General features: G+C 52.8%; 10 protein-coding genes across 10 annotated transcripts; 6 read left to right on the top strand and 4 right to left on the bottom strand.

Moving 5' to 3' along the window:
• Positions 1-1,366: 1,366 nt before the first annotated feature.
• On the top strand, positions 1,367-5,237 carry BKA58DRAFT_350954 (ribosome 60S biogenesis N-terminal-domain-containing protein). Its single transcript, XM_046168539.1, has 3 exons — positions 1,367-1,594; positions 1,643-3,424; positions 3,471-5,237. Exons 1-3 carry the CDS (start codon positions 1,399-1,401, stop codon positions 5,036-5,038), a joined length of 3,546 nt encoding a protein of 1,181 aa, XP_046031130.1. The 5' UTR covers positions 1,367-1,398; the 3' UTR covers positions 5,039-5,237.
• Positions 5,238-5,715: 478 nt separating this feature from the next.
• BKA58DRAFT_16338 (uncharacterized protein) lies at positions 5,716-8,645 on the top strand. The gene has a single exon (XM_046165020.1). The coding sequence runs from the start codon at positions 5,919-5,921 to the stop codon at positions 8,502-8,504; it is 2,586 nt and encodes an 861-aa protein (XP_046031129.1). The 5' UTR covers positions 5,716-5,918; the 3' UTR covers positions 8,505-8,645.
• Positions 8,646-9,088: 443 nt separating this feature from the next.
• On the bottom strand, positions 9,089-11,425 carry BKA58DRAFT_16336 (beta-1-3-glucanosyltransferase-like protein). Its single transcript, XM_046165019.1, has 2 exons — positions 10,822-11,425; positions 9,089-10,768 (listed from the first exon to the last, which is right to left on the bottom strand). The coding sequence occupies exons 1-2, from the start codon at positions 10,959-10,961 to the stop codon at positions 9,235-9,237; spliced, it is 1,674 nt and encodes a 557-aa protein (XP_046031128.1). The 5' UTR covers positions 10,962-11,425; the 3' UTR covers positions 9,089-9,234.
• BKA58DRAFT_16335 (uncharacterized protein) lies at positions 11,426-13,267 on the bottom strand. Its single transcript, XM_046165018.1, has 5 exons — positions 13,077-13,267; positions 12,949-13,009; positions 12,583-12,893; positions 12,374-12,515; positions 11,426-12,317 (listed from the first exon to the last, which is right to left on the bottom strand). The coding sequence occupies exons 1-5, from the start codon at positions 13,123-13,125 to the stop codon at positions 11,891-11,893; spliced, it is 990 nt and encodes a 329-aa protein (XP_046031127.1). The 5' UTR covers positions 13,126-13,267; the 3' UTR covers positions 11,426-11,890.
• A 661-nt stretch (positions 13,268-13,928) lies between these two features.
• On the top strand, positions 13,929-15,247 carry BKA58DRAFT_407502 (uncharacterized protein; the record flags this gene model as incomplete). The annotated part of the gene is made up of 2 exons (XM_046172032.1): positions 13,929-14,270; positions 14,330-15,247. The coding sequence occupies 2 exons, from the start codon at positions 13,929-13,931 to the stop codon at positions 15,245-15,247; spliced, it is 1,260 nt and encodes a 419-aa protein (XP_046031126.1).
• Positions 15,248-15,511: 264 nt separating this feature from the next.
• On the bottom strand, positions 15,512-16,759 carry BKA58DRAFT_350943 (uncharacterized protein; the record flags this gene model as incomplete). The annotated part of the gene is made up of 1 exon (XM_046168537.1): positions 15,512-16,759. One exon carries the CDS (start codon positions 16,757-16,759, stop codon positions 15,512-15,514), a length of 1,248 nt encoding a protein of 415 aa, XP_046031125.1.
• A 359-nt stretch (positions 16,760-17,118) lies between these two features.
• Positions 17,119-18,986, top strand: BKA58DRAFT_373006 (NMD3 family-domain-containing protein). The gene has a single exon (XM_046169174.1). It carries the CDS (start codon positions 17,267-17,269, stop codon positions 18,815-18,817), a length of 1,551 nt encoding a protein of 516 aa, XP_046031124.1. The 5' UTR covers positions 17,119-17,266; the 3' UTR covers positions 18,818-18,986.
• Positions 18,987-19,759: 773 nt separating this feature from the next.
• BKA58DRAFT_16297 (uncharacterized protein) lies at positions 19,760-21,484 on the top strand. The gene is made up of 4 exons (XM_046165006.1): positions 19,760-20,158; positions 20,206-20,338; positions 20,391-20,853; positions 20,901-21,484. Exons 1-4 carry the CDS (start codon positions 20,039-20,041, stop codon positions 21,331-21,333), a joined length of 1,149 nt encoding a protein of 382 aa, XP_046031123.1. The 5' UTR covers positions 19,760-20,038; the 3' UTR covers positions 21,334-21,484.
• On the top strand, positions 21,466-22,968 carry BKA58DRAFT_16307 (Alpha/beta hydrolase family-domain-containing protein). The gene is made up of 2 exons (XM_046165010.1): positions 21,466-22,391; positions 22,450-22,968. Exons 1-2 carry the CDS (start codon positions 21,636-21,638, stop codon positions 22,828-22,830), a joined length of 1,137 nt encoding a protein of 378 aa, XP_046031122.1. The 5' UTR covers positions 21,466-21,635; the 3' UTR covers positions 22,831-22,968.
• On the bottom strand, positions 22,647-25,104 carry BKA58DRAFT_446753 (efflux pump protein). The gene is made up of 9 exons (XM_046174201.1): positions 24,878-25,104; positions 24,778-24,826; positions 24,689-24,716; positions 24,383-24,609; positions 24,305-24,328; positions 24,179-24,250; positions 23,605-24,114; positions 23,393-23,553; positions 22,647-23,343 (listed from the first exon to the last, which is right to left on the bottom strand). The coding sequence occupies exons 1-9, from the start codon at positions 25,001-25,003 to the stop codon at positions 22,927-22,929; spliced, it is 1,614 nt and encodes a 537-aa protein (XP_046031121.1). The 5' UTR covers positions 25,004-25,104; the 3' UTR covers positions 22,647-22,926.
• Between the last annotated feature and the right edge of the window lie 117 nt (positions 25,105-25,221).

Genomic DNA, 25,221 nt, shown 5'->3' with positions numbered 1-25,221 from the left:
CGCTGCATGATACCCCGGATTTTCTCGTTTAGCGGCAAACTTACAACCAAAACTTTATACGGCGTTATAATCTCGGACCATACTTTGCTCGTTGCACAGGGCTTCGGGCCATTATGACGACTTCATCTCCCATCGCTCAAATCGTCTGCATGGTATCGCGACATTGCGGCATATTTGGAGTTTGTGTCATTTGCTCTTTCCTTGTATATCTGCATTTTCCCGCCTCGGTCAATACCATCATGAACGTGGTCTTTGTCCCATCCCCCATCACCATTAGAAGAAACACGTTGAGCCTTGCCCGTTTGCCCAATAGAGTCACGGTCGCATCTTGGTCTTGTCACCCTAGGATCTTGTAATTGGAGGAGAAGATGGGTGGTTTTGCTTCGGATCAAGTAGACGATATAACAAATATGTCAAAACAATGGAAAGAATAAAGGAAGTGCGTGGTGTATTGCTACATGTGTTCGATTCGATTAAATTCGCCGAACTATATGCAAGGGCTCTGATGCGCGGTTGAAGCGCGTGTTGTTGATATCAACTATCACTATGGCATGGATTCGATTGCTCCTAAATTCGCTTTAAGTTTCTCTCTCAAGTAATAGGTTCTGCGATTATAAGGCTCCATGTTGTGCTGTGTGATTGAGTCTCGCTCCTGCCTGGAAAGCTCGTCAGACGAGAGGCCTGTTGCTAACTACAGAGAACATGTCCTGATATCAGTACGGACTCCTTTCACAATTCTTGCGATTTCTCAATGACTTTTTCTTTTCGCCTTCTTGCCACTCAAGGGCGGAGTTGGAGTTGAAGCTTTGATTGTCGAAGAACTGATCGCCAATAGGTAGTCTTTCTGGAGGTGGGCAGTAGCAGAGCGCGCGCTTCTGGATGGATGTTTGCCGCTAACAGTTTCCTGTGAGTGAAAGATTGGTAGTCGATTGACATGTGTCAGCAGTAGTCTGGCTTGACTGACGCCATCAAATCTCTGCGTTGTCATAACAGCTTCTTGAGAACTCTTATTCGGGTCTCTTTAGAGAGCGCCCTGCCAACATAACCCTTACCATGATCACGAAGAGAGGAGGTTATGTTCGTCTCGGTCTATGCTGCTCGGAGACATCCAGAAGACGTTACATGCTGGTTTCCGCAGTTGTCTAAAGACGTCAAATAGTCGAGATACATGGCCGACTACGTGTCGAATGCTGGCCGATGTTGCAGTGTTGCAATGAAACGAAGGTGAGGTGTTGGAAAGGTGGGAGATGTGGATTGCGGAGTGATGACTGACGTTGGCCGATTGGAGCGCGCATTGACCCTGGCTAGCGCGTTAATCCCTGCATGCTCCCGCTGAGAACTTCCAGAACTTTTTTGAGGTCGAACACATGCGACCGTGTTTGCGACAGGATATGAGACATGGGCAAAAGGTCGGCTTTCGAGGCCAATACCAAGAGTGCGCGCTCTGACCGCGACTCGAAGCGTCAACGAATCGACGACACCCACGAGCGCAACTCACCACGACCGAATGGCGCCGCCGAGGATATCACGTCTGGGCGCGACTTACAGAATGCGCTGTTCTTCGACCAGAGCTCCTCGGGCGGCTTTCGAAGTGGTAGGTACGACCAAGTTCTGTATTTGATCAAACGGCTGACACAATTAGGCCTAAGTACTTTCAAGCGATTCCTCGATTCGATCCTCTACCCGACCGATGAGCACGACGTGCCCCGCAAGCGAGCCATTCTCCGTGAATACCTGGACACACAGAAAGGAAGAGGGCAAGATGAGAAGGAAAAGACATTCCTGCAGAACCTCATCCAGGGATGGGACCATGCTGTCGAAACCAACTACAGCGCTGTTGTCTCCCAGGTAACAGCTGTGCTCGCGCTCCTGTTCAAGGTTTTTGCCAGCCATGGCGATTTGCTCGAGTACGGCACACTGCTGGCCAAGACTCTGCTGCAGCCATCGGTCGCTCGTCGTTTCGTCCGAAGCACCTCAGCGGCACCCAAGGAGGAGAGCGTTATCGCGCCGGCATTGCGACTGCTCACAGAGCTTACTCGGTTCAACGAAGGTGCGCACGCGAGGGCCGTATACGCCAAAAGAGACTTTACGCTCGAGCCAAAGATACTTGGAAGGAACATGAATCTTGGAAGAGAGCAGTCGGCGGCAGACCATGTCAAGAAACCCAGCATTCGCACTACAGCCATCAGGTATCTTCTGATGCACTTGAGGTATCAGGACGAGCGGGCAAAGAGCGAAATACTCTCCAACACCAACGTCGTCCGTGCCGTCTTCGATCACATCCGCGCAGACCCGCCGTTCCTCATCTACGAAATCCTCGATGTATTCACGAGCCATGTTTTCCAAGACAAGACTATTGCAAGGCATACCAAGAGTAGAATATTGAACGGCAAGGCACTCTCGCGTATAGCCAGTCTGTACAGCTATGAGGTGGAGGAAGGCTCGCTTTCTGAAGGACAGAAAGCACCTGATCAGCTCGCTCACGATTTCCTTCGCTTAGTCTGCACCGACCCTGCTTACGGTGTTATGCTGCCAACACAGGGCTTCTACCCGTCAACGTTTGATGACGACGAAGGCGAGCTGGAAGATGCAGCTGACTATGGTAACGATCTGGGCCTGGAGTCAGTCGACAACTACAGCAAGAATGTTAAAGTGCGGAACATCATTCTGTCAGAGTTTATACAGAGCCAGAGGCCATACGCAAATACGTTCCATCAAGAGCTTGTCATCGATATCTTTCGAGCCTGTCCTGAGCTGGTGGCAGATTACTTCGTCAAACGACGCGACTTCACCTACGATCCAAAGCTTACTTCGACATGGATAGGATACTCCGCATTCTTGTATCAAGCTATCCAGCTCCCTGTGCCCAGATACTTTGGTGCGAAGAGGAACTTCCGCGACCATCCACCGCCGGTACCGGTCCTAATGAACAGCATCCTTCCACAGCCTCTGAATCAGCAAGTGCTTACCAAATGTCTCAACCATAACTCCGACCTCATCCAGCTCTTCGCCATCCGAGTTCTAATCGTAGCGCTCCAGAAGCTACAGGCCGTTCTCCAGGAGCTCAACAATGCCAGTGCTACCAGATCCTCGAAACAGTGGGAGCAAGCAGCCAAGCGCCTAGTTTCAGAGGTCAGCAGACGTTGCCCTCCGATTCGCACTGTCTTTTTGGCACTCAAGAAACCTGGTCTGAAAGACATGAAGCGGGAATCGATCACCAGGCTGCTACGGCTTTACTACGAAGCCACACCCCAAGTTGCGCTACAAGAGAAATTCGATGTTTCGCTACCGTTGTGTAACGCATTGGTAGAGGCCGACAAGCCCACAGCTTCGCCCGAAGATAAGGTTTTCCGTATCATGGAGCTCGAGCACTGGATACAGATGGCGAAGCTTTCTCCAGCTATGCGTTGGTGGCAAAAGCAAAGTATGTATTCTTTTCTCCATTGGACTACCATTACTAACCTGTGTAGAATCACTCCAATACTCGCCATTCGTAACACTTCTCAAGCTGCTGGTGACTTCGAAAGAGAGTGAACTGTATATAGGCATTAGGTCTCTCTTGAGCGACATTTTGAACGACCAAGAAATGCTGCAGACCAAGACTTCGCCCGATGCGCTCGATGCGCTTATTGCTAGTTTGGGATCGACATCTGGGCCAGCGATGCCTTCCACCGACGTCCTTGAGTTCCTGGACGACTGCTGCGCGCGGTTTACCAAGGTGCCTATCAAGTACTTTGATGATTTAGATGTCATGTGTGGCCGCACTGCGCAATCTACCAATGGGCTTGGGCCATTCAGTAACTTGCTCATGACACTAGTAGAACAATGGCCCTTCAAAGGTGGGGAGACAGCCACAAATAACACGGCGGATGCCATTGCTCAGTGGCTGTCAAGACTTCTATACCTCCTCAAGCTGATTGGCGAAGACGAGACAGCACTGGAATATGTACGCGACGCACTGGTAGAATCAGCAAACGTGGCATACAAAGAGGTGCTGAAGGATGCCTTCTTGTGGAAAATGGGCAAGGAAAGAGCGAAGGAGGCCCTGAAGTTGGCAACCGGGGCAGACTTCAGCGGCTCAGATAGATCATCCACGTCGCCGGTTCCAAGGCCTACGGAAGAGGCTGAGCAGCATGCCAAGATCAGGTCTGCCGTCGATCTTGAGAGACCACCCGTCGAAGACAAGAAGCACACTGGACTCACACGTTGGAGGAAGAAAGAGCTGAGTGAAGCAATTGACGATGGAGACATTGGGGAACTACTGCTGTGCCTTTGCTCCGAGCACCCCGAGATCCGCATACAAGCCATCAGCAACATTCGACGTGTCATTGCGACTATTAAAACCAGCAGTCGTGACGTACCCGGGGAAGGCGACACAGCTACTGGACAGCAAGGAGTCATTCCGGACTGGGATCTTCAGCAACTCTACCTTCTCCTCTGCGAGGTCTTGGAGTCTGTGGATCCGGCAGGTGCTGAAGCTTTCCCGTACGTTGGAGGTGTATTAGCCGCTCGTTGTGCTAGCATTGTAGCGGATCCCACAAACTCGCTCTTTAGCACAGTGAACAACTTCCTCACGGCGTCCCCAGCCTGGGATGTCCATTCCTTACTGCGCTTCTTTTGGCATCGCATCGTTGCCAGTCAACCGGACGACGATACTACCTACCATAAGGAAGTGGACTGGTACTTCGACTATCTCCTGGACAGTCTACGGACACCTGCAGATATGGAACTGTTTAGGAGGAGCAATATATTTGAGCAGCTGTTGACTCATTACAGCTCCCGATCTTGTCCTGCGTCGGCAAAGGACAAGATCGTGAGGCTACTGCTGCGAGCGACACATGTGGAAGGCAGTACGACGCTCATCACGAGATGCGGGCTTATCCCGTGGATCCAGATGATGCTTGATGGCCATGATCCGCGACATCGCGCTCTGAGGACATTGGCTGGGCGTGTCTATGAAACGTGCGACCGGGAGAAGGTAGCTGCATGGAGCAGTGACAGTCTAGGCGAAACGATCGCTTCGCTTTGCAAGATCTGAGTTGTGTAGTTTTTGTACATGTCTGCAAACCGTACGAGGCGTTTGGGAAGCCAATCCGAAGCATTGCAGGGCGTTGTTTGCGACTTCCTAATCTAGAGGTCATCTGAAGGTCATTTGTGGCGCGGTTGCCTAGCAAGAAACCAAGGCTGCCACCATCACGCGATATGGTCTGATTCCCATCCATGCGCAATCATGTTGTGATTACTGTGAAGTTGCGGCTTTAGTTGAAGTGCAGGCTGAAGTCACATGTGCTGGACCCTAATATGACGCAGCGACTAGGCACTCGTTCCCGCAGCAGTTCTTGGCGCGCATCTCCCAGGGCTCTCTCGAAGAGGCCCGCACCGCTCGCGACCTGGACACAAAACCACAACAAACATCTGCGCTATCAACCGCACACCCACTGCCTACACCCAAGTATCCCAGAGCTCTCCAAGACATTTGCATCCCAAACTTGCTGTTCTGCTGTCAGCAGTGAGCTCGCAACCGTTTCTTCTCCGCTTTCTGTCGCCGCTACACCCCTACCACGTTGCATCCCACCTCGAGCTCCCTCACCTCGTTCCACGAATTGCGACACGCACGCGTCCGCTCAACTTTTACATTGCGATCGCTCAGCATCACACCATCGTACACGTCTCTCTAAAGCGCAACCGTCACCGGGGCCGCATATCTAGTCCTCGTAAGGGCTGCAGAGCGGGCACTGTTCAATTGCAAGCGAGTCAAGCGGTTCACCACCCGCCCGCCTCAGGACAGCCTCCTCACCCATCACCAATAACCAAACACTACACCACCTGCTTCTCGGTCTGCCTCTCGTCCCTGAGTAAAGCTAGCCTCGCCTAGCCCATACCCACCTGCTCATTCTCGCTGCATTGAGCTCGCGAGAATGCGGGGGCCTACCTATTCGGAGGCTGACCTGTTGGCTTTGAAAGAGTCTCCCCTCGTCAAGAAGCCGGACGGGCTACCTTCAATCCAGCAATGGATGGACGTGCCTGCCGATCAAAACGCCAACAATGGCCACGCCAACAACAATGGAACTATGCGTCGTACTCGAGCCGCTCGAGACGGAGAAGGGGCTATGCCAAATGAGCAGCGACCGCTGATCAATCCCATGGGCCAATTCGGTCGGCGCCAGAGCATGCGTAAGTCTTCTGATGTTCAGGGTATCAAGGCCGCTATTGACGCGCTTTTTGTAGAACCTGGCGAAGAGACAGTGCTCGGTCCGCCAAAGCTAGCCTTTCTCTCGGCGCGCACTCCAGCAAAGGGCACAGGCGATGCAAAAGAACGCACGGGCTTTACCTCTACAGACGGAGACAACGTTGGCGACCGCTTTCCAAAGAACGACCGGTGGACACGGGATCGCGAAAACGACCGGAACCGGGACAAGGGCTACACCAATGGCCGTCGTGTTCCACGAGAGGACGGTGAGGGCTGGACAAATGTCAAAGGACGCAAGAGTCTGGGCCAGGAAGACTTTGAGCGCTTTCATCGTAATGGCGATCGCAACCGCGACAAGCATGAGGGTGACCCTGAGATGGACGTAGCCCCACGCCGTGGCAATCGCGAGCGCAACGAGCCACGCTGGGGTCGTCGCGATGATAAAGATGAGGGTACAAAGACCGGCGTGCAGGGTGGCTGGCGCGAACGAGACCGAGATCGTGAACGTGACAACGGCCGCGAATGGAACAGGGGCGGCAACCGTGGCGAAGAAGACCCAGAATGGATGGACACCAAAGTGGAGAAGAAGGAGTTCAAGCCTCGCACACAAGAGGACTTCCAGCGCTGGAAGGAGCAAATGAGGGCTAAAGATACCCCGGCTGGCGAAAAGGAGGAATCGAGAGAGGTTCCCGCAGAGATATCTACGGCTGTCTCCATCACCGCTCCGCCTATGTTGACTGCACCCCTGCACACGCCTTCTGCGGCCGAACCTACACAGGGAATCCTCTTTGGAAACTGGGGTAGAGATAAGTCGGCAGAGATCCCACCAGCAGAGACCATCTCAGCGAAACCCAAGCCAGACAAGAAGTCGAGATTCATGACAATGTTTGCGAAACCAGAAGAGTCGCAAGCGCCCAGCCAAATGCCAGCCCCGGCACCTGCATCGCCAGCACCTGCCATGGAAGCCAACGCCGACAAAGAAGGCTTCCAGCGTATCCTCCAGATGCTTGGTCAAGTAAGCACTGGGCCTTCCCCGGGACCTCAACCTCCTACGAGTATGCCAACGCCGACGAACGGAATGAGGCAGGGTGGAGGCATCTCATTAGACTTCCACCAGCAATCGCCACCGCAAGATCCGCAGCACGGTAGACCACCTCCAAGGACACTCGAACAACAGAGCATATTGGAGCACATTCTGGCTCCACGTGCCGGTCCACCCGATTCGCGACCTTCACAGCAATCACGATTTAATAGCATGTCGCCAGAGAATGCGCTTTCTGAACAATTCAGACCCCCACGCCCTGACTCTGGTCATCCAGAAGATCACTATGCTCACCAGCCCCCGCCGCAGCGTAATGCACCACAAGATGCAAACCTCGCAGCTTTGTTGAATAGTCGTGCACGCGAGGATACGCAACGCGACCAAGCCACGAAGCAGCGTGAGCGTGACTTCCTATTAAATCTGATGCAGCAACCTTCTCGCGCTACACCACCGCAAGTACAGGGTCACAACTTGCCTCGCCCAGCTCAGGAAGGTCACAACATGGCTTTCTTCGAGCAGCCAAGACAGCAGCCCCAACATCCAGCTCAACACCAAGCCAAGGGTCGTGGCGGTCTGCCCCCAGGCTTCATGGAAGACCCTCGCATGTTCACAGAGAATGAGATGCTACGTCGTGAGGCTGCCGACCGCCAATTGGAGCTTCAGCATATGCAAAGATTACAACAACAGCAGCAGCAGCAACAACAGGAGTCCATGCGAGCAAAGAACCAGCGCATGCCAATGGGATATCCCACCCCGGAAGATCCACTCATGGGCCTCCAGCGCCGCAACACTGGAGGTGACCCACGCATGCCGACTAATATGGGCATACCTTCGCAGCCCGTACCGGACATGCCATATATGGGCGGACGCGGTCAACCCGGAATGCCGCCAACACCGCAAGAGCGGCCGAACATCGCTCCGCCACCAGGATTCGGTGGTCCAATGCGCCAGCCACCTGGCCTCAATGGTCCCAACCCTCAGCAGATGGGACCTGGAGGACCGAGTTTCTCAGCTGGTAACACACCGCTTGGTCATCCTCCTGGCTTCCCGCCTGGTGGCAGTATCCGCGGATTGGGCTTTCCAGGCGGACCAGGAGGACCTGGTGGCAATGGCATGCAGGGCCCACCTGGCTACTTCCCACCTCCTGGCTATGGCGGCCCCCCAATGCCCGGTATGCGAGGTGGTGAAGATCCACGCATGATGTTCGATGGCCAATTCGGTGGACCTCCACGCCAGCAGCCAGGTCGTCCCGGACCACCCAACATGTACTAGCTTCTCATACAGTCTCGACTGAAGGGCTCATCTTCGAGCTTGAATGTATTCGGGGTTCACAAACCATCAACTTTACATTGATTTCAGCAGAATGTTATAATGTCAGTTCTTGGCTTCAAGCGTAGCGTCGGCGTCGGGGATGCTGTATACTTGGGTTTGGGCCTTCCCCTTTCTACAGCGATATCCCCCCTGGAAAGGACAGGATTGGCATGTCGTCAGATTTCAGATATAATGTGTCTGATCTCTGAGGGTTTTATGTACGTACGGTCACTTGGGCACTCTAATGTATAGAGGGGCTACGGGGCACGAGACGATGCCAGCGCAGCAACAACAAAGATGTACTGCGCTACTGCAGCGTAGTTACACGAAGAAAGAAAGAAACAAGAAGAAAAGGCCAGCTCATAGATCATATAATGTATTGGGAGTTGGTGCAACTTGATATCCCCAATGACTGTGACACGTCTGTGTCTGAAGGCTTGGTCTGACAAAGCGATAAATCAAGCAAAGCGATTCTGAAAGGGCTGCACGCGCTCATCTTCATAGATCGATTGAACTTCGATTTGACATACGGAGCATGTGCAGTTGTTCAAGTATAGAAAACAGCTGAAATACATTGCTCATGTGTATCAATAGATACTTAACGCCAAAAGATATCTCTCCCCACTTTGACCACATATGTTCGTTGACATCATCCAAGAATACTATATTACCATGTCACTCCTCAGCTGACTTATAGTACAAGCATACCGAGTAAGCTACCCGCTGCCAGAACAGCATACATGCCCATGACGAGATCGCCATGGGCGAAGAAACCAGGCGCATTGACGCTGGGAGCAGCACCCTCAGAACTGGAGCTTGCTGCACCACCACTTCCGCTGCCACCACTTACAGCCGCAGTGCCCTTGCCCGTAGCCTCAGGTACACTGCCATCACCCTTGTTGCCCGCCGCACTCAGTAGCGAGGCACAGTTTCCAGCAGTGGTTGCGCTCTGGATGCTAGCTCTTCCGGAGAAGCTGCAAGCATCTGCGCGCTTCTTCTGGCCAATGTAGTATTGGTTTGCGACAAAAGCAAGTTGGTCCTTGGGGTCGCAGCCAGAGTAGGCACCAAAGTCACCGGTCGTGGAGTTGCGTGCAATGCCGTTGCAGTAATCTTCGTTCTCGCCGCAGATAAAGTTGAAGTCGTCGGCATACTTGTCGTCATCGTCAGATTTGTAGACGCACTGTAGGCTGTCTACCATACAAGCGCATAGCTGGGGGTTGACGTTCGGAGGCAGTGGCGAGGCTTGCGCGAGCCATGATCCACCGACTGAGGGGCAGGCAGGCGCTGAGTTGGTGGGGGTATATTCAGAGCGCTGAGTAATAGTTGGAGTGGCGGACGCAAGCTGACTTTGTAGAGATGTGAAGTCGGGGTATGGTGATACACTGGCGCCGTTATCAACGAGCGAAACGAGTCCATAGTCGTTTTCACCCATGAACCACTCGTAGACGATACCACCAGAAAAGACGTCAGTCATGTTGCCGTAAAGAACCTCGACTTCTGTAAATGGACGGCTGGTGGGACCATCATCCAAACCTTCAATGCATCCGTATTCAGCGAAGAAGACAGGGACGGGGTAGTCGGAGAAGAAATCGACGCGCTCGCCATAGGAAGAAGAAGCGTAGTTGCTGTCGCCACACCACGAGTAGACGTTGTAGCCCCAGAAATCGATGGACGTCTTGTTTCCCGAGTCGCCGGGCTGGCATGCGAAGTAGTGCGCAAGCTCATTGCGCGACGGCACATCGGCAGTCGCGTAACCCACACCTAACGTGTTGCGGTAGTTTTGGTTTTGGATATACGTCTTGGTGTCGCGGACAGCAGCCTTGACAAATCCGGCAGCAGCGGTTTGGTTATCACTGCTAACGTTCTCGTTGCCAGCAAAGAAACCGATGACATTTCTGTATTTGCTCAGCGCGTCAATAACGCCTGTGTATCGCTGGTACAGCGTAACGTCCCACTCTGGGTTGTTCGACTCGATCGATGTGCCAGGCTCGCCCAAGTCGGAGATGACATAGATGTCTGCGCTAGCCAGCTGCTCCATGCAGTCATCGTGGTTTTGGGTCGGATCGATAGCGTATACGCGAATGACGTTTGTATAGATCTGCTTGAGGTAGGGAATGTCTCGTCGGCAGGCGTCGCCGTCGGCTAATGGATCTGTATATTTCGTATCGGCGCTTGTCGAGCCATTGGGAGAGTAGTTCTGCTGGTATGCGACACCCTTCAGATAGCTTCGATGCTGTCAGTATCGTACTCTAGACCGGCAGAATGCGTATGTACTCACAACTGCGAACCGTTATTTGTGTAGAAGAAATGTTGGCCATAGACCTCAATGTCTGGTATGTCGTCGTAGCTGGCTGCCTTCGCCCCGCTGGTGGCTAGCGCCGCCACAGCAGCAGAGACAACGGGCTTCCACATCACCATACTGACTGCCGATAACGAATGTAGGTAATGAGTGAACGGGTAGTCGAAGCTTTCTCAGCGCAGTGCTTGGTAGGCAGTGCGCAAAAGCTTGGTTGCGGAGTGAGTGGATAATGAACAAAGAACCGCAGTGTTTCCGGGGCAGCCGGGGAGTTATTGTTTTCCTTGGTTTTAGGGAACCCGGGACGCGTGTCTTACGGGTTTACGGGCTGGCTGCAGGTACTATACTATTTCAATCACTTGGGCGAACAGGGTGGCTATGCTGACAAGTCGTCCGGCCCGAGGTGGCGACGTAGGCGCTGATGACGCTGCTGTCGTTGTTTGGTGTGGGGCTGTCGATTGGGCGATCTATCGATTAGTCGAAAGCTAAGCTTTTCGGGAGCGTTTAGTGGGTTTGCCGCCCCCAGTTTTCTTCAATCTTGGTTGGCGTCACTCTGTACTTCTTCAAATGCTCAAAATAGGGCAGAAATTTGACTTGTCCATTGATGCGTGCTGGGTGAGTTGGGGAAGCGACACGCGACGCAGGTCCAGAAATCCGCCACCAACCGAACCACTTAGCCGCGCATACCCCGTATCTCGCTTGTTCTGATGAATGATGCAGGGATTGCTCCTTGAGTCGATGCCGAGGTCCGTCAAACAGCAAAGAGAAGGATCAGGCTCTTTTGAGAGTGCTGTTACTATCGGCAACTTGTAAAAAGTTGAATCAAATGCCAACTGAGTGAAAAGAAATAGGTATTGTATACCACGATCTCCGTGCCATCTGCCAGCGGTGATGACTGGGGGCTCTCGGGAATAATGCCCTCACCTCGGAGCTATCGCACTACCATTTCCATGCGCAAAAAGAGCCGACGCAATGGTGTACGCAATCTACCTGCGGTCCTTGATCCGTGTTCCACCAAGAAAAAAAAATCTGTTCAGATGCCCCCGTTTCCTTAGAACACCCTCCCAACCACAAAAGCCTCAAAGACCGCGTTCTCAAAAGCTTCTCTCTCAACAACACCGCCAAAGCCATAACACCGCACCAATGCCACCAACTTCTCTTTCAGACTGTTCCACCTGTATGCCTCCAGTCCCGCAAATCCCTCTTGTCGCCGGATGTAATCCCATGCCTGCACTGGCGTAACTTCGCCGTCTTGAAGCGGAACAGAACTAGACAGTGCTAGGAGCTGGTCGATACTGGCCTGTGGAACCTCCCATGTCGAAGGAGAGAATTGGCGTTGTCCGGGTGGTGAAGGGTGATGATGGAAGAGGCATGCTGAGACAGTCAAGGCGTGGCCGGTCGAAGCAGAAGTATCTGTGTCGGAGCTGCCAGTATTGGGCGAAGCCACATCGATATGTGGTAAACAAGGAGACTCGAGACTATGCGTAGGAGTTTAGTGACGACGCAATGAGGAAAGAGAACAGGATGCTCATACGTCAAGACGAAGTCCATCCCAACGATCTCTGGGTCCATGTTACCCATGCATATGGCAGAGCCACCAGGCGAACCCGCGGTGGATATGTACCCTGATAATGCGGAACCAGACAACGGCGGACTTATGAGCTGTGCCGAGCCGGCTGCATGACAAGTGTCAGTAACCATGGATTGGGAACAGTTGTCGTAGTCCAGCCGTAGCGTACTTACGTAACGATTCCTGAGGCACTTGCTGTACGTATATCTGTTTCCGTCGGTTCTTTTTCTTATTCTCTTCTTGCCCAACGGTCAGAGCCACCCTCTTCTCACTCCCTTCGCTCGCTCCCTCTTCCTGTTGACCAAATCCTATTCTTGTCCGTTCAGGTATCGCAATCCCGTTCTGCGTCAGCAGACTTTTCAAAAAAGCGACTTCAGAATACAGCGTCTTCGTCTCTTGCGACAACCGAGCTTCATTTGCGCGGAGCTGGACTACTTCGCTTTCAAGAGATGCCGTGTACGCTTCCTTGCGCTCGCGATGTGTTCTGATTTGTCAACTCAGGAGATCACTTGGTGTGTAGACATAGAAGCGAAACGTACTTCTGCGCTCTTCGAACCTGCTCTCTGCGCCTTTGCCCTGGATTACGCGTGTCGCCGTCGTCTGGATAGAGCGAAATGCATGCTTAGCGACCCGTTTTTAGAGGCTCATAGGTCCTGATTGGACATACCGTCGGGAGAACTCTTGTCGCCTTTGAAAGGCTTAAAGGTGAACTTCATCACGTGCACAGCCTGTATGGTGCTCAGGTGCGGTGTTCTGTCAGTCAGTCACCCGATAGGAAGACCGGAGATGGATCGCTGCGCTTGTGCTTCCCGAACGCGAAAAGCCCAATAATTGAAACCTCGCGAATAGAAGGAGCGACCAAGGCGACAAAGCTGTGCGTGCGGCGCAAATGACAAGTCTAGTGTTCCCATTATCCCGTATCCATACATATTGTCGCGCCAATGACAACGGCCCGGTTGACATGTCTGACGGGCGCAGTTGAGACACGGTGTCAGATTGCGCTACCTGGCTCTGTGCTCAGCTGGAAATCCCAGGCTAACTCTCTCCAGTAATTGCTTCAAGATCAAGATTACTTGTTCAGGCAATAGATCGACGAAGCGCTCGCTTGACACAGGTACCGTTTCGCATTTACCGCATACCCGACGTATGCCCTCTCTTCGCGCTGCAGTAACCATGAAACCAAGCCGGCGGTTCGTCTGGAGAATCCTTGTGATCCTCAGCTTGGGAAAGCCAGAGTCTGCGGGAGAGGTTTGACACCCCGGCTGTTCTCCAGAATTCCACGCTATCCCGAATTAGGAAATCTTGATCCAATAATCACGGTTTCTTGGTATGCGACAGTAGAAGACATTGAGGCTGGGGCAGTTTCTATAAGAGAAGGGTGTGTCTTTGATAATACTGCAATCAACAGATCAGCTGGACTCTCTATCTTACTTTCTCCTACATTCGCTCCAAAGCCACCCACTTACTCTTCGCCGTTTAATATCTACTCTGTTTTCACGCCACATTCCGCACCGCCAACATGTTCACAAAATCATTCCTCTTCGCTCTCCTTCCTTCGATGGCAGTAGCAGCACCACATCAACGACCCCGCCCAGGCGCGAATCAGGGACAGCAACAAGGTGGCATGAGTTGCATGCAGCAGCAGAGTGCTGGAAAACCTGCCGTTGGCAAAGCCATTTACATGTTGACTAACGATGCCGAAAACGCTGTCGTTGCGCTGCCAATTGGAGCCGATGGTATGCTTTCGCAAGGCCGAGTTATGAAGACGGGTGGTGCGGGTTCTGTTGCAATTGACGCAGATGGCAAGCCCGCGACGCCTGATGCATTGGTTGGCCAGTCGGCATTGACTGTCGTTGGAAACGTAAGTTTATATACATGTCCGCAAATTATGGACAAGAATGTCGGACTGACAAGTTTCAGAACCTGTTTGCTGTGAACGCTGGCTCCAATACTCTAACCATGATGACTATATCATCCAAGGATCCCACATCACTCGCCTGCGCCGGCAAGCCCGCGACCATACCCGGAGAATTCCCCAATACCGTCGCGGCATCTGCAAAGAACAAGCTCGCATGCGTGGGAACAACGGGTGCTGTTGCCGGAATTTCATGCGCGTCTTTCTCCTCGCAAGGGCTTGGGCAGATGGACGACCTCCGACCCTTCGACCTCGGACAGACCACTCCCCCTGTTGGACCCCTAAACACAGTGTCCCAGGCGTTCTTCTCATCCGATGAGTCTGCTCTCTTCACTACCGTCAAGGGCGATCCAGCCGTAAACAACACAGGGTTCCTCTCCACCTACGCAGTTCAAGCTTCCAACGGCGCCGCAGCTCTCTCGAAGAAAGACGTTCGCAGCTCACCCGAAGGAACCGCCGTGCTGTTCGGCTCAGCTATCATGCCCAACGATCCATCCTCCCTCTTCGTCACCGACGCTTCCTTTGGCGCTGCCGTCCTATCGGTTGACTCCAAAGGCCAAGCAACAGTTAAAGGCTCCCAGAAAATCGACGGTCAGGCAGCAACCTGCTGGGCTACAGTTTCCGACGCAACAAACAGCGCATTCGTTACAGACGTCGGTGTCAACCGCGTGGTGGAGATGAGTTTGGACGACGCGAGCATTATCATGCAGCTCGATCTATCTGCCAACGGCGACCCTGGCCTCATTGATCTCCGTGCTGCTGGAGACTTTGTCTATGCCTTGAGTCCTGGTAACGGAACCACCAATGCGGCGATTACAGTGCTCGACGTTTCGGGAGGCCAAGGGTCGATGAAGCAGGTGCAGCATTTCGACTTGGGCGGGATGGCAGGAAAGAACGCTCAAGGTATGGCTGTGATGATGTGAGGGGCTTGATGATGTCGTCTTTGTAGTATGCAGTTTGTACTTTTGTTAGTTTATATATGTATCATACTCAACGTTATGTGCGCGCATTGCTACGCTGTCAGTACATTATGGAGACCAATTGTATGCGATAACACTACTATGGCGTGTCATTTGAGTATCTCTTAGTACAATGTTCTACACCATCTAAGTTTGCATAGAAGCGGTACAGTTCTACATGTATTTTTTACATCTTGTACAAGTCGTTCAATCGTAGTGTTCGTGCACTTATCTGAGACCAACGGTATGTAACCGGCGTATCTGCTTCCTCTTTTCTGGAATCGACGCGGGTGGAAAGAAATCACCAGGAGTGGGACGGGGCCGGTGTAACTGTTGTGCAGGTGTTGGTGGGCTGGCAGTCTTGCTGGACTCGGTGGGCGACTTGTTGACTGCCTGCGGCGACTCTTGTGTTCGATAATCAAAATCTTCAGTATCCTCTTCCAGATCCTCGATGTCTTGCTCTAGTTCCCTCAGCGCTTCATCGGCGCTCTTGTCCTTCCTTTGATGTGTCCTTAACACTCCACCCCACAATGTCTCGAGGTCTGTCTCGGCTCTCTTCTCCTCTGTGAACATCTGTACGACTACGTTGACGCCAGGCTTGACATCCCTGAAACCGACGAACTGTTTCACGTCATCCCCTGGCATGTGTGTGTCATCGGGATGCGCTTCCAATTTCCCAAGTGTGCAACAGATCCAGCCTGTGCGTATGCCGTCGTCGATGTTGCCCTCAGGCGCGGAGCCACCGACGTTTGCCAACATTCTCATGCGCTTGGCCTTTCGTCTCAGCTTGATCTTCAGCTCATTGCGACCCAGCAGGCCGGCTGCATTCGCCTTCAGCCCGTGTTCGCGTCGAAGGTATCGGCAGAATCGGTCGGCTGCTACGTGAAGATGTTTTTCCGAACGCGCTGTCGCAATGAGCATGATCAGCTTAGGGCCGAGCGCAGGCGGAGGATCGAGGTTTCGTAGGTCGAGCAATTGCAAGTCGTCAAGACCAGCCGTGATGGAGACATATTCGAGAAGGGTCGCTAGGAGCGGTGGCGGGTTTGGTGGGAGGTCTGGGATCTGGGCGGGGTTCAATGCGGGCGACGGGACCGATGACTGTTGTCTGAGATACCATGGGATCGCATTGTCTTGTTGAGAAGGTGGTGTTGTAGATGGCGAGGCTTCGGTCGCGACTTCTGGCGCAGCTTCTCTGGAGCCCTCAGTGGGGTCTGCGGTGGTTTCCTGTGATACAGTATCCTCTGCAACAGGCTTGGAATTATCATTGAGAAAGGCGAACCCGGGATCGTCCGTTGAAGGATCGTTCTTGTCTACCCGGCGAAGTGCACTCGTGCTGAAGTCGCATCGTGAGACTGTCGAAGGCGCGGTGCGCAAAGATGCGCCATTGGGTCGGGGCACTGAGGTGGATTGGCGAACCTGGGTCCTCCGACAGGCATTGCAGATGAACCTAGAAGAGGTAGCCCTAGAGAAAGACATGGCGAGGGGTATAGCAGGCACAGATGGTGGCATGGCGCTGCGCAGTTCAACTTTCTCGATGACATCGGTGTTTCGCAGCACCGACTGTGGGCCCCTGCTAGCGTCGTATGGATTTCCCCGTCACATGTCTCGCCTTTGTGGTACGCCAGCCTTGTCATGGCAGTACATCATGGAGTCTCAAGTCTTCCTGGCATGAGCCACAAGTAGCAATACCAATGAGTGAAAGTGTGCTCATTGTGCGTCGATAACATAATATCCATGCATGGTCTTCAGCGGTCGCTGGCTGGAGTGATGCATCTGCCAAGAGAGCTAGTGGGGGCAAAGAGGGCTTGCGGCGAACTTTTGAAAATCACCGGGCACGCGGGGCACCAATTTCAAAGCAGTCACTGACTGTCCGACTCACACCCGGCCGCTGCTTCTCTCCCTTATATATCCTTCCTCTGGTCCTGTGATAGCGGAAGGAACTCGCATTACCGAAACCACTCACATCGAAACGACACGGCACACATGGAGGGCGTCATGATGGATGCTCAGCGCTCTTTCGCGCCTGAGCCCAAGAACTCGGCCACCATTCTCTGCGCAGACTGCGGTGCGCCTGTCGATGGCACACTCTCGGGCGCCTTTTGCTACGACTGCATCAAACTCAAGACGGACGTGACGGGCGGCATCCAGCGCGAGGCAATCCTGCTCATGTGCCGCGACTGCGACCGATGGCTCTCCCCTCCCACTACCTGGGTCGTCGCTGCCCCCGAATCGCGCGAACTGCTTGCTCTCTGCCTGAAGAAACTGCGCGGACTGAACAAACTGCGAATCATCGATGCGGGCTTCATCTGGACCGAGCCGCACAGCAGGAGGATCAAGGTCAAGATTACCGTGCAGTCGGAAATCAACGAGGGCGCCATCATGCAGCAGAGCTTCGAGGTGGAATACACACAAAACTACAACCAGTGCCCAGACTGCGCAAAGAGCTACACCCACAACACATGGAGAGCCTGTGTGCAGATCCGACAGAAGGTGCCACACAAGAGGACCTTCCTGTACTTGGAGCAGTTGATTCTCAAGCATGGAGCCCACAAGGACACCATCAACATCAAGGAAGTACACGACGGTATCGACTTCTTCTTTTCCCAGAGGAATCACGCCGTAGCCTTCTGCGACTTCCTCAAGGCCGTCATTCCAGTCAACATCAAGCGCTCCGAGGAACTCATCTCACACGATATCCACACCTCGACCAAGAACTACAAGTTCTCCTTCTCGTGCGAAATCGTACCCATCTGCAAAGACGATCTTGTAGTCCTCCCTATCCCCCTCGCAAAGAAGATCGGCAACATCTCACCTCTCACACTCTGTACCCGCATCGGTACTTCCATACAACTACTCGACCCTTCCACCCTCCAGACAGCCGATGTCGCCACCGACATCTACTGGCGGACACCTTTCCGACCCCTCGCAGACGTACAGGAACTGACCGAGTTCATTGTCCTGGACATCGAGCCTCTAGGCAAGTCAGTAGGCCGCCACTTCCTCGCTGAAGCCACTGTAGCCCGCGCTTCTGACATGGGCGTCAACGACACCACATACTACTGCCGCACGCATCTTGGGGGTATCTTGCACGTCGGTGACTCGGTCATGGGCTACCTACTCAGCAACACCAACTTCAACAATGATCTCTTCGACGTTCTCGAAAACAACAACAAGTACGCGGCCGCTATTCCAGATGTCATGCTTGTCAAGAAGTATTACCAGCGATCCAAGAAGAACAAGAACAAGCGCAACTGGCGCGTCAAGCGCATCAACAAGGATGAAGGCGAGATGCTGCCCCGTAAGCAAGATCAAGAGAAGATGGAGCGCGACTTCGAGATGTTCTTGCAGGACGTCGAGGAGGACCAAGACCTGCGCGCTACCATGGCACTGTACAAGGCGCAGCAGGAACAGAAGCAGCGCGATGCAGATGCCATGGAGACCGAGAGCAGTCTTGGTGACGATGAGGATGAAGGCCTGCAGATTCCCATGGATCAACTGCTGGATGATTTCGAGGAAATGAAGATGCACGACTGAAGTTAAGAATGACGAGATCAATGTCGCATGGGTTATGGCGTTGTGGCTTGCTGCATCTATGGGCGTTGGGCGGGTAAAAGGGACGGGAAGTACCAGGTTTATAGAATCGTCGATTCCATCCAATGTCGACCGGGCATCTTGTCCTTCAATCTCAAAATGTTTGCATTCACCTCGCTATTTCGCTCTTCACTGTGGCCGTAAAAGTCGTGACAACTCCACTGCTGCCGATGAGAGCAATAGTTGTGACGATCCGCTATCATCGTTCTCGTGGCCTCACGGCGACGACGAAGGTGCCGTGTCGCGAGCTAAGTGCGGCTGGTAGTGATGGCGACGGTTTCACCAGTTTGCTTTGAGCTTCTCTTAAAGGTTCATTTCCAGGCCTCACACAGCTCAACAGTTTACACAAGATCGGCACGGATAGGCCCGTTTCTGAACTTTGATCAGAGCTTGATGGTTTCCCCTGCCCACGCCCAGGACTCTCCGCGGGGATATCCTTGGTCACATCAACGGATGTGTGTTGCCTACGGCTGACGCTCTGGGCGATCCAGATCTGCATTTGAAGGTTGCGCCATGTGTCATGCGCTACTAAGGACAGCGAAAGAGTTGGCGTGGCCAACTCAACAGCTAACTACCTGGGCACTTGAGCGGCGGTATCGAGATTCTCTGTGAGATCGAGAGTTCAATGCCTGAACAGTTTTCCACGAGTGTTCTCTATCTTTTTAATTCACAATTCCTTGCGCAATCTGCGACTAGACTTTTCGGCTCCTATGGTTACCGGTGCCTCGCGTGTCGCACCATCGCCGCCAGCTTATCCTGGCGACACACAATCCTAGGTAGTTCAGGAAACAAGACTCGCTCCCGTCCGAACGGCTTCTCATCGCGCTCGAACGAGGTTGCGGGCTTCGCTCCACTGAGTCGTATAGGGTTAAATTTGAAGTTTCCAGAAGTTTAAGTTTTGGCGGAGAAAGGGCCGCCTTCATCCATAGCCGCACGCGACTCAGCCGGCATCGCTAGCAAAGCCGGCTGAAAGACCAGCATGCGCAAGGGCGTTTCTGGCACTTGTGAACATGGGGTAGAGCCTCTCTTAGGGACATGACCTGATGCGCAAGTCGCAATTCCTCAACCCGCAGGTTGAAGAATCGATGCCTTCCGCACGCAGGCAGACTACGACACCTGTCACCTAGTCATCTTAACCAAGCTCAACTGAGATATTTGCCCACCATGGCCGACGAGTTTACTCGCATCATCGGGGAGATGATGCTAACTCCCCCGAACCCGAATGCGCCCTTACCGCTGGCAAACAAGAAAGGCACGATGTTTGGCGTCTCAATACCGTTCCACGTAGGTCTGTCTCGACAGTACAACGTCCTACAAGCTTACTGGTATAGATTTTATGCTGGATTGTCGTAGGCTTCCGTCTTCATACTCGTCTGCGAGTCGTTCGTGAACCCGGTCTCGATGACCTCTTTGTAGTCCTAGCGGCTGTGTTCAACTTGATATCCATCATAGCCTTCCTCCACGGTAGGCTTGTGCGATCCCGAACCCGTGGACGTCATACTGACTTCTCGCGCAGGCACCAAATATGGCATGGGTCACCATCTCATCTACAGTTTACAAGTGTTGCAACCCACCATGATCTGGCTTTACATCACTAATGCTGCATATCACACGACCACTGCCTTCATCAAGATATCCCTGCTCTTACAGTACCTGCGACTTTTCCAACAGGGCGTCCGCCGCATCATTTGTATCGTGCTTCTCACGTTGGTGATAATATGGGGCCTGACTTTCTCATTCATGGCTTGGATACCTTGCTTTCCAGTAAGGAACTTTTGGGATCGACAACCTGGCTCTAAATGTTACGGCTTCGGGTATCGCTCTATCAATGAGGCGAAATTCACGATACTCGCGTTTGCTGCGACGAACATGGCGTTCGACATTGCAATATTCCTCGTCCCGATCACGGAATACTTTAGGAAAGATCTTAGACGGAAGCAGGTGCTTGCCATGACTGGATTGTTCGCTCTCGGTTCGATGTGAGTCCAGACTCTGACTACCCCAGTATCATCACTGACGGATGCAGTGTCGTACTCATGGCTATCCTCCGCCTTTGGAGCACCTTTAAAAACAGCCAGAGCATGACGCAAAGTTTCGATTTTACATGGTGGTACCCCGAAGTCCTCATCATCTCCTGCCTCGAAATCGACTTCGCCATCATGTGTGCGTCCATGCCCATATTCTGGCCCACCGTCATGGCTTCCTGGACCCAAATCTTCGTCACGAACGAGGTCCGCGTCACGCACCACGAACGTCTCGACGATAGCCGCGATAACTTCGAATTGGTCAGAAATACATCGTTGAAGAGTACGGGAAGTGCGGAGGAATTGGCAAGGGTTACGAGCGAAGAACAGGACGCGGTGTATAGCGGATTCGATCCAGAGACGGGCAAGGATGGCAGATTTGCTGCTATGCGGGTAGAGGTACAACCGCAGGCACAGAGGACGCGGAGACTATGAACAGCATGTTTCCAAGAAATACAGCTCATGGCCTTGACTTTGACCTTTGTGTCCATACGTGTGGTGGCAATTCGGTACTACCTCTGTCCGACATGCTCGACTTCTCTGGCATTGAGGATGCCGGGTGTGGCTCGTAGCTGCATGGGCCCCTGCAAGAAAGATCATCGAGGCACAGCTCGACAAGCTGCAAGCCAAGCCCACTCCACGCGGCAGTTGGCCTCGGTTGCAATAGCTCGCCGCATTCTTCATCGACATCTTATATCCATCCCTCCAGTACGAAATTCTCAAATTAGCAGGCCAGGATGCTGCTACATCACCTTGCGCTGCTCATCTCTTTTGTGACGGCGCACAACCATCACCATGCGGAAACGGAGATACCTGCAGTCCGGACATATTTCTACGTTGGGGGTGGCTATAGTGAAGACGGCAAGGGTGGCCATATATTCAAGGACCAAATGTATGTCGAAAAATTATCGCCAGTGCCCACCAAACAACATGATACGGACCCTATCGTTTTGATCCACGGCCAAGGGCAGACGGGCACAAACTTTCTTGTGAAGCCAGACGGAGGAATATCATGGAGCTCACGATTCCTTGAGGCTGGCCACACTGTCTACATCGTGGATCAGACCTTCCGCGGACGCTCCGCTTGGGCACCGAGGGCTGGTGCTGATGCGCCGTCGACCTATTCTGCTGAGCTCATCCAACAACGCTTCACCGCTCCACACCAATATCGTCTCTGGCCACAATCCACTCTCCACACCCAATGGCCAGGAGCGGGCATCATGGGCGATCCTACATTCGACGCTTTCTATTCCTCCAACGTCCAGTTTATCTCCAATGCTACCTATCAACAGAGCACTATGCAATCGGCTGGAGCAAAGCTTTTGGATTCGATCGGTACTCCAGTTTGGTTGCTTGGCCACAGCCAGGGAGGTCTTCTGCCGTTGCTCATCGCTGATGCACGGCCCCATCTCACGAAAGGCCTTCTCTTGCTGGAGCCGACGGGCCCGCCCTTCCAGGAAGCAGTCTTTGGATCTGCAGCAGCGAGGAAGTGGGTAGGTTCACCAATCTTTCAGGCTCATCTGAGATGGTTGCTGACTTCAAAACCTATAGGGCTTGACAGACATACCGATGAATTATTCGCCTCCAGTGATTGACCCCGCGGTCGACCTAGTACAGCAGGTGTACAAGCCTGCAAACCTGACATCCAATAATGCGACTGTTCCTTGTGTGTTGCAAGCAACCGAGCCAGCTCCGAGACGACTTCCTCATCTTGCGCCGCTGCCCATTCTCACCGTTACGTCAGAAGCTAGCTACCACGCGCCGTACGACTACTGTACGGTCAACTTTCTTAAGCAAGCTGGCTGTTCCAAGGCTGAACATCTTGAGCTTGGCAAAGTCGGTATTCATGGTAATGGGCATATGATGTTTATGGAGAAGAACAGTGATGAGATATGGGAACGTATACATGGTTGGATGGGGGCTGCTAAGTAAAACCCCATGAATATACAAAACCCTTGTTGCCAACGTCTTGAGTTGAAAATCACAGTCACCAAGCCAATCTTTCAGATAGCTAAATCCATGACCCTCCTACTTGTTCGCGGCCTCACGTTTCTCATCCATCTCCACATCTGTGTCCGCTTTGCTGCGCTTGTTCCGGATATCCTTCCAACCCATACCCAAGCTGGCAAGGGAAGCAAGGCATGCTATGCCCACTAAGAAGTAAAAGACATCGCGCAGACTCTCCGAGTACGCTCTCAGCACGCCATCTAGTTGTTCAGGCGGAACGAGGGCTCGCACAGCACCGGCACTAGATCCAGCATCAAGCGCCGCCTGGGGCGATATTGTAGGCGCGTAGCGTGTGACAGCGGAGCGGAGTGTCTGCGCGAAGATCGTGTTCGCGATGACGACAGCGATAGATGTACTGAGGTTCTGGAAAAAGACAACACTGGCCAAGGCGACCGGGTATTGGACGGGTAGTACGGCGTTTTGCACTGCGATGATGGCCTGAAAGCGTCAATGATGCAACAATAACCAGAGCAGGACTTGTTCCTACCATCTGCATGCCGCATCCTCGTCCAGCGCCCAACAGAATCTGATAGCCGATCCAAATCGAGGTACTCGTAGATGCCGTGAACGTTGACACGAGACCGTTGCCGATGGCGGTGATGATACCGCCGACGAGCGCCCAGGGGAGATAGTAGCCCGTGCGCGTTACTAGGGATAATAAGCTGCTGAGTCCATCATTTGGTTAATGCATAGACATACCTGCAGCACCTGAAGCAATAACGACGAGAAGCTGGCTCAAGATGCTTGGCAAGATGTGTACACCACTGTCAGTCGGTCCATTGCCCTTCACGGCCTGAAAGTACGTCGGCATCCACACACTCGCTGTCATCATACAAGTGATAATGCAGCTGGCGTATACGCAACTCGTCCAGACTACTCGCTGTGCAAGCAGCTTACCTGGAAGCATAGCCTGATCGCCCATTCTCCTCTCCCAAAGTATAAAGAGAATGGCGCACACCCCTGCACCACAGAATAGTCCAATAATGATAGAGGAGTTCCAGGCGTACTTGCCACCACTGCCTAGCTGGAGAGCGAGGAGCAGCATGACAGAGGGGGGGACGAAGAGCGCAAATCCAAGCAGATCGAGATCGGGGATGATCTTGCGAACGAGGGACAGGGTGATGCGTGGCTTCTTCGTGCGTTCGGGTATGGGTACGAAAGCGATGAGGGCGGCTGCCACTCCGCCGATGGGTAGGTTCATGTAAAAGCCTGCGTTCGGGTCGCCGTCAGCTTCAGAAGACAGAAAAAACACGCGACAAGATACATAACGTACACCAGCGCCAGATTGCATGCTCAGTAAGAGCACCTCCGATGAGCGGTCCTGCGACGATGCCCATTTGCGCAGCTATAGTTTCGTCAGCATCCAGATGTGCCCACTCCCATCGTATAGCATGCTTACTTCCAAGTACTATACCGGTGTACACTGTCACATACCATTAGCGTGAACTTTCTGACATCTATGCAGCTAAGAACATACCTGGACTCTTCTCCACAGGCACAGCCCCTGCTAAAATCGTCATGGCGCCGTTCACGATGCCAGACGCTCCTAAGCCGGCAACCACTCGTCCTGCGATAAGGACGGCCGAAGAGCTGGCGACACCGCAAAGTAGGGAACCGAGTTCGAACAAAGACACGAACGTGAGGAACACAATCTTAGTATTGAAATGTGTGTAGAGCTTGCCAGAAAGCGGTTGCAATGTCGCTCTGGTAGCGAAATCAGTACGAATTTGGACTTCTTTCGGATAGGTCACATCAAAAAGTGTTTTGGAAGAGATGTACGTACGAAGCAAGTGTAAAAGCACCAATGTACCCTAAGCTCAGGTATACAAAGTCAGTATACGTCTCACATTATAGTTACACAGTGACACTTACAGCCTACATCTGGAAGCGAGTGGAATTCGGATGTAATGCGTGGTATAGCCTATGATTGTTAGGATTGCAATACCATACTAGCGATGTAGATGGTACATACAGTACCCATGATGGAGGTGTCGAGGCAGACTAGAAAAGTGACAAGCGTCAAGCTGCCGAGAAGGGTGAAGAGTTTTAGACCACTGAGGTATTGATCTGACGGCGTCATGTTGCCATAGCTTTCCATGTTGGCTGGCTGGTATTTGTATTCCGTTTCAAGCAGTATCAGTTCGGGGTGTGGTAGATTTGAAGCGAAATGGTGTTGCTAAGGCAGTCAAAAATTTGTATGCGGAAGGACAATGAGCGATACAGATCTGCAATGATCAGGAAAGAGCAAGATAAAATAGAATACATAGCGAACGGGTTTTGGGTTTGAGTTGCTGCGCTTTAGGCAACCGCATAGCA

Source organism: Alternaria rosae, assembly GCF_020736505.1.
Source record: "Alternaria rosae strain MPI-PUGE-AT-0040 chromosome Unknown BKA58scaffold_1, whole genome shotgun sequence".
Lineage (NCBI taxonomy): Eukaryota > Fungi > Ascomycota > Dothideomycetes > Pleosporales > Pleosporaceae > Alternaria > Alternaria rosae.
The sequence above is the reverse complement of the archived record's forward strand: the minus strand, read 5'-3'. Positions and strand labels throughout refer to the sequence as shown.

What these genes read in the sequence shown, in the direction of transcription:
- BKA58DRAFT_350954 (XM_046168539.1), top strand. Translation starts at nt 1,399, where the DNA reads ATGGGCAAAAGGTCGGCTTTCGAGGCCAATACCAAGAGTGCGCGCTCT. An exon ending in CTCGGGCGGCTTTCGAAGTG is followed by an intron (nt 1,595 to 1,642) that starts GTAGGTACGACC and finishes TGACACAATTAG; the next exon opens with GCCTAAGTACTTTCAAGCGA. An exon ending in GCGTTGGTGGCAAAAGCAAA is followed by an intron (nt 3,425 to 3,470) that starts GTATGTATTCTT and finishes TAACCTGTGTAG; the next exon opens with AATCACTCCAATACTCGCCA.
- BKA58DRAFT_16307 (XM_046165010.1), top strand. Translation starts at nt 21,636, where the DNA reads ATGCTGCTACATCACCTTGCGCTGCTCATCTCTTTTGTGACGGCGCAC. An exon ending in CTGCAGCAGCGAGGAAGTGG is followed by an intron (nt 22,392 to 22,449) that starts GTAGGTTCACCA and finishes CAAAACCTATAG; the next exon opens with GGCTTGACAGACATACCGAT.
- BKA58DRAFT_446753 (XM_046174201.1), bottom strand. Translation starts at nt 25,003, where the DNA reads ATGGAAAGCTATGGCAACATGACGCCGTCAGATCAATACCTCAGTGGT. An exon ending in GGTGCTTTTACACTTGCTTC is followed by an intron (nt 24,610 to 24,688) that starts GTACGTACATCT and finishes TTTCGCTACCAG; the next exon opens with AGCGACATTGCAACCGCTTT. An exon ending in GAGGATGCGGCATGCAGATG is followed by an intron (nt 23,344 to 23,392) that starts GTAGGAACAAGT and finishes TGACGCTTTCAG; the next exon opens with GCCATCATCGCAGTGCAAAA.
- BKA58DRAFT_16335 (XM_046165018.1), bottom strand. Translation starts at nt 13,125, where the DNA reads ATGAAGTTCACCTTTAAGCCTTTCAAAGGCGACAAGAGTTCTCCCGAC. An exon ending in CGACAAGAGTTCTCCCGACG is followed by an intron (nt 13,010 to 13,076) that starts GTATGTCCAATC and finishes CGCTCTATCCAG; the next exon opens with ACGACGGCGACACGCGTAAT. An exon ending in CAGGTTCGAAGAGCGCAGAA is followed by an intron (nt 12,894 to 12,948) that starts GTACGTTTCGCT and finishes TTGACAAATCAG; the next exon opens with AACACATCGCGAGCGCAAGG.
- BKA58DRAFT_16338 (XM_046165020.1), top strand. Translation starts at nt 5,919, where the DNA reads ATGCGGGGGCCTACCTATTCGGAGGCTGACCTGTTGGCTTTGAAAGAG.
- BKA58DRAFT_373006 (XM_046169174.1), top strand. Translation starts at nt 17,267, where the DNA reads ATGGAGGGCGTCATGATGGATGCTCAGCGCTCTTTCGCGCCTGAGCCC.
- BKA58DRAFT_16297 (XM_046165006.1), top strand. Translation starts at nt 20,039, where the DNA reads ATGGCCGACGAGTTTACTCGCATCATCGGGGAGATGATGCTAACTCCC. An exon ending in CATCATAGCCTTCCTCCACG is followed by an intron (nt 20,339 to 20,390) that starts GTAGGCTTGTGC and finishes CTTCTCGCGCAG; the next exon opens with GCACCAAATATGGCATGGGT. An exon ending in TTGTTCGCTCTCGGTTCGAT is followed by an intron (nt 20,854 to 20,900) that starts GTGAGTCCAGAC and finishes TGACGGATGCAG; the next exon opens with TGTCGTACTCATGGCTATCC.
- BKA58DRAFT_16336 (XM_046165019.1), bottom strand. Translation starts at nt 10,961, where the DNA reads ATGGTGATGTGGAAGCCCGTTGTCTCTGCTGCTGTGGCGGCGCTAGCC. An exon ending in ACAAATAACGGTTCGCAGTT is followed by an intron (nt 10,769 to 10,821) that starts GTGAGTACATAC and finishes ACAGCATCGAAG; the next exon opens with CTATCTGAAGGGTGTCGCAT.